We start from the raw sequence: 4,149 nt of genomic DNA, 5'->3' as shown, positions 1-4,149 counted from the left end.
CATTCTGGACCAGTTGGAGCCTCCGGGTGCTCCTCAAGGGGAGCCCCATGTAGAGAGCATTACAGTAGTCCAGGCGGGAGGTGACGAGGGCATGGGTGACTGTGCGCAAGGCGTCCCGGTCCAGAAAAGGCCGCAACTGGTGGATCAGGCGTACCTGATAAAACGCCCCCCTGGTCACGGCCGACAACTGGTCTTCCAGTGTCAGCCGTGAATCCAGGAGGACACCCAGATTGCGCACCCTATCCGAGGGAGCCAAAATTTCGCCCCCTATAGTCAGCGATGGAGTCAGCTGACTATGCCGCGGCGCCGGCAGCCACAGCCACTCGGTCTTGGAAGGGTTGAGCCTGAGTCTGTTCCTCCCCATCCAGACCCGTACGGCCTCCAGGCACCGGGCCATCACGTCAAGGGCATCATTGGGGTGGCCTGGGGTGGATATGTACAGCTGAGTGTCATCAGCGTACTGATGGAACTCCACCCAAAAGCCACGAATGATCTCACCCAGCGGCTTCACATAAATATTGAACAAAAGGGGAGAGAGGACCGACCCTTGTGGGACCCCACAAGTTAGGGGCCTTGGGGTCGACCTCTGTCCCCCTGCCAATACAGACTGCGTACGGTCGGTGAGGAAGGAGGAGAACCACCGCATAACAGTGCCTCCCACTCCTAACTCACCCAAACGCCGCAGCATGATACTGTGGTCCACGGTATCAAAAGCCGCTGAGAGGTCCAAAAGAACTAGGACAGAGGAATAACCCCTGTCCCGGGCCCTCCAGAGATCATTCACCAACGTGACCAATGCCGTTTCCGTGCTGTATCCCGGCCTGAAGCCCAACTGGTATGGGTCTAGATAGTCTGTTTCCTCCAGGTGCCGAGGGAATTGCTGCGCAACCACACTCTCAACAACCTTCGCCACAAAGCGAAGGTTGGAGACCGGGCGATAGTTAGCCAATACATCTGGGTCCAGGGAGGGCTTCTTAAGGAGGGGCCTCACCACCGCCTCCTTTAAGGCCGCGGGGAAGGCACCCTCCCACAGAGAAGCGTTCACAATTCCCTGGAGCCAGGCTCGTGTACCCTCCCGAGCCGCCAGTACCAGCCAGGAGGGGCACGGATCCAGTACACATGTGGTTGCTTTCAGCCTCCCCAGGATCCTGTCCACGTCCTCGGGAGCCACAGAGTCAAACTCCTCCCATACAACAGTCTCAAGACCTGCTCCCGTCTCCTCCCCCGGGGCCACCCAGTCGGAGTCAAGGCCTTCTCGGATCCGAGCGACTTTGTCATGCAGATATTGCGCAAAGTCCTCGGCCCTCCCCTCCAGGGGATCCCCCCCCCCTCAATTGAAGGAGAGAGCGGGTCACCCTGAAGAGGGCGGCCGGGCGGTTATTTCTATACCCTTCCTTTATTGCTTTTTACAATAACTCAAAGCAGCAAACATATCTGATTCCCCTCTTATTTTATCCAAAACAACCACCCTGCAAGGTGGGCCGGACTGAGAGAGGAACTGGCTCAAAGTCTCCCATCTAAGGCAGGACTGAAATTCACGGTCGTAATCTGAAGCGAAGGGGGGTCCAGTCTGGAGGCCGCCTGGGCATCTCCCGCCTTTCTGCCCCCCCTCCCCTCCTGCCCCCCCACTCACGCTGAGGTCCTTCTTGGTGCCCACCAGGAAGAGCAGGACTCCGGAGGGGTCGTTCTCCTTCAGGGCATCGACCAGCCACTGCCTGGGAAGGGAGGGGGGAAAGTCACCCCAAAGCCTCCCCGGCTTTCTCCCCCCCCCCCATTTCTCTGAGTTGGAAGCTGCTGGGCTGCCGTTCCAAAGGGGCAGTTTGGGAGGGGGGGGTTCTCGAACCTGCAAGACCCCAGCAGGCCGGGTCCCCAAAGACCCCTGGAGATGCTGGATGAAGAGAGACTGGGAGTCTTCCCCTCCCCCAAATGGAGGTTCCCTGGGGGCTTCAGCTGATGGCCTGGGAAAGGGGGAGGGAGGGAGGGAGGGAGGAGGGAAGGAAGGAAGTAAGGAAGGAAGGAAAGAAGGAAGAAAAATGAGAACGGGAAGGACGGAAGAAGGGAGGGAGGGAGGGAAAGAAAGAAAGAAGAAAGATGAGAAAGAAAAGGAAAAGAAATGGAAGGAAAGGAAGGAAGGAAGGAAGGAAGGAAGGAAGGAAGGAAGGAAGGAAGGAAGGAAGGAAGGAAGGAAGGAAGGAAGGAAGGAAGGAAAAAGGGAGGGAGAGTGGGAGGAAAAAAGGAAGAAAGATGAGAAAGGAAACGGAAGGAAGGAGGGAGGGAGGGAAGGAAGGAAAGAAGGAAGATGAGGACGGGAGGGAGGAATATGAGAAAGGAAGAAGGAAGAGAGGGAAGGGAGGAAGGAAGGAAAGAAGGAAAAAGGGAGGGAGAAAGGAAGGAAGGAAAGAAGGAAGTTGAGAGGAAAGGAAGGGAGGGAGGAAGGAAAGGACGAAGGGAGGAAGGAAAGGAAGGAAGGAAGGAAGGAAGGAAAGAAAGAAAAAATAGGAAGGGAGGAGGGAGGGAGGGTGGAAGGAAGGAAGGAAGGAGCAAGAGGGAGGGCGAACCCCCCCAGACCCCAACCCTCTTGCAACTCACAGAGTTGGGGGGCTTCTGCTCCCTCAGGCCCCCTGCTTACCTGGTGTGGTCCAGCGATGCCACGTCATTCAAATCGAAGACGATAATGATGGCTGCAAACAGAGTTTGGGGGGGGGACACAGAACAGGAGGCTCAGGGCCCTGAGGGGAGGGGGCCCCCATCCAGACCCTGCCCCTTTTTTCCTCCTGCATCTTGTCTTCTGCAAATCCCAGGAGAGGCAGAAAAAGGCTGGTGCATATCAAACAACCCCCCCCCCCAGTGTTGGGGGGAGTCAGAATAGGTGCCCCCCCCCAGGGAATTAGCCTCCCCCCTCTACACCCTGGCAAGGGGCTCCAATCTCCCCCCACCCCAACCAGGAAGGACAGTTGATCCAGGGAGGCCCAAGACCTATCCTACAGAGACCCCCTCCCCAGGAGACCCCCCCCTTCAAGACCCAAGGGCAATGGCAGTCCGGCGGGCTCTCCTGGGGCGGTGGGCTTCACGCCTCCCCTGTGCCAAGCGAGACGGTTCTTAAGTGAGCTTCGCCCTGTTTTACGACCGTCCTTGCCGGAGTTGTTCAGCGAATCGCAGCAGTCGTTAAGTTAGTGGCACGGTTGTTAAGTGAAACAGGCTTCCCCCCCCCCCGGACCTGGCTGGTCAGAAGGTCGTGAGAGGGGATCACGGGGAACCCCCGCCCCCCCCCGGCGACCATCATAGATAGGACTCAGTTGCCAAGTGCCCTAATTTTGATCATGTGACCAGGTCGTTAAGCGTGAAAAGGGGCTGTACGTCACTTTTTCCGCCGCCCTAGTGACTTTGAACAATCCCTAAATGAAGGGTTGTCAGTCCAGGATCACCTATGATTGATTTAAAAGGTTTAGATTGTGGCTTTAAAGCAGGGGTGTCCAAGCTCGGCCCCTTTAAGACTGGTGGACTTCAACTCCTGAAGTCCACCAGTCTTAAAGGGGCCGAGCTTGGACAGCCTGGCTTTAAACCATCTTGGGAACCAGAGAAAAGACAAGAAGCCGTGCCCAGGCTGGGCTGGGAGGCAGACCCCCCTCCCCAAAGTCCCCCCCTCTGCCCCCTCACCTTGTGCTCCCCGATAGTAAGTGGAGGCGATGCACTTGAAGCGTTCCTGGCCAGCCGTGTCCCACCTGGCAGGGAGCAAGCAGAGCCAGTCGGGCGATGGCGAAAACAGGGAGGGGGGTCCGCAGGGGAGGAGGGGTGGGGCTGGAGGGGGCCCGAGGCCAGGTGGGGTACTCACAGCTGGAGGCTGAAGGGGACCCCCAGAACCTCGAACCGTTCCATCTCAAAGTCCACCCCGATGGTGGCCTTGTAATTCTTGTCAAAGGTGTCTTTGCAAAACCTGGAGGCGGGGAAAAGAGCAGGCTGCAGCTAGAAGGGCCCCCCCGAGGCCATCTAGTCCAACCCCCTGCTCAGGGCAGATGATAATACCATGTCTGGTTGTGTGGCCCGCTTGTGCCTGTGCAACAGCTCCTGGGGGAATCCTCAAGGGCAGGGGTCTCCAAATTTGGCCACTCTAGGCTTCCTAGACTTCAACTCCCAGGATTCCTCATGCTG

The 4,149-nt window shown here is 57.8% G+C and overlaps 1 protein-coding gene across 1 annotated transcript in view; it reads right to left on the bottom strand.

Annotated features, from left to right (window-relative positions):
• LOC107298096 (ras-related protein Rab-34-like) overlaps positions 1–4,149 on the bottom strand; it is a 13,026-nt gene that overhangs the window by 6,782 nt on the left and 2,095 nt on the right. The window contains exons 3-6 of the mRNA XM_029286452.1: positions 3,833–3,934; positions 3,658–3,722; positions 2,630–2,681; positions 1,630–1,715 (exon numbers count right to left, since the gene is read on the bottom strand). Coding sequence (XP_029142285.1) covers positions 1,630–1,715; positions 2,630–2,681; positions 3,658–3,722; positions 3,833–3,934 — 305 coding nt within the window. The remainder of the gene's footprint in view (positions 1–1,629; positions 1,716–2,629; positions 2,682–3,657; positions 3,723–3,832; positions 3,935–4,149) is intronic.

Source organism: Protobothrops mucrosquamatus, unplaced genomic scaffold (assembly GCF_001527695.2).
Source record: "Protobothrops mucrosquamatus isolate PMUCROS unplaced genomic scaffold, P.Mucros_1.0 scaffold3712, whole genome shotgun sequence".
Taxonomy (NCBI): Eukaryota; Metazoa; Chordata; class Lepidosauria; order Squamata; family Viperidae; genus Protobothrops; species Protobothrops mucrosquamatus.
The sequence above is the reverse complement of the archived record's forward strand: the minus strand, read 5'-3'. Positions and strand labels throughout refer to the sequence as shown.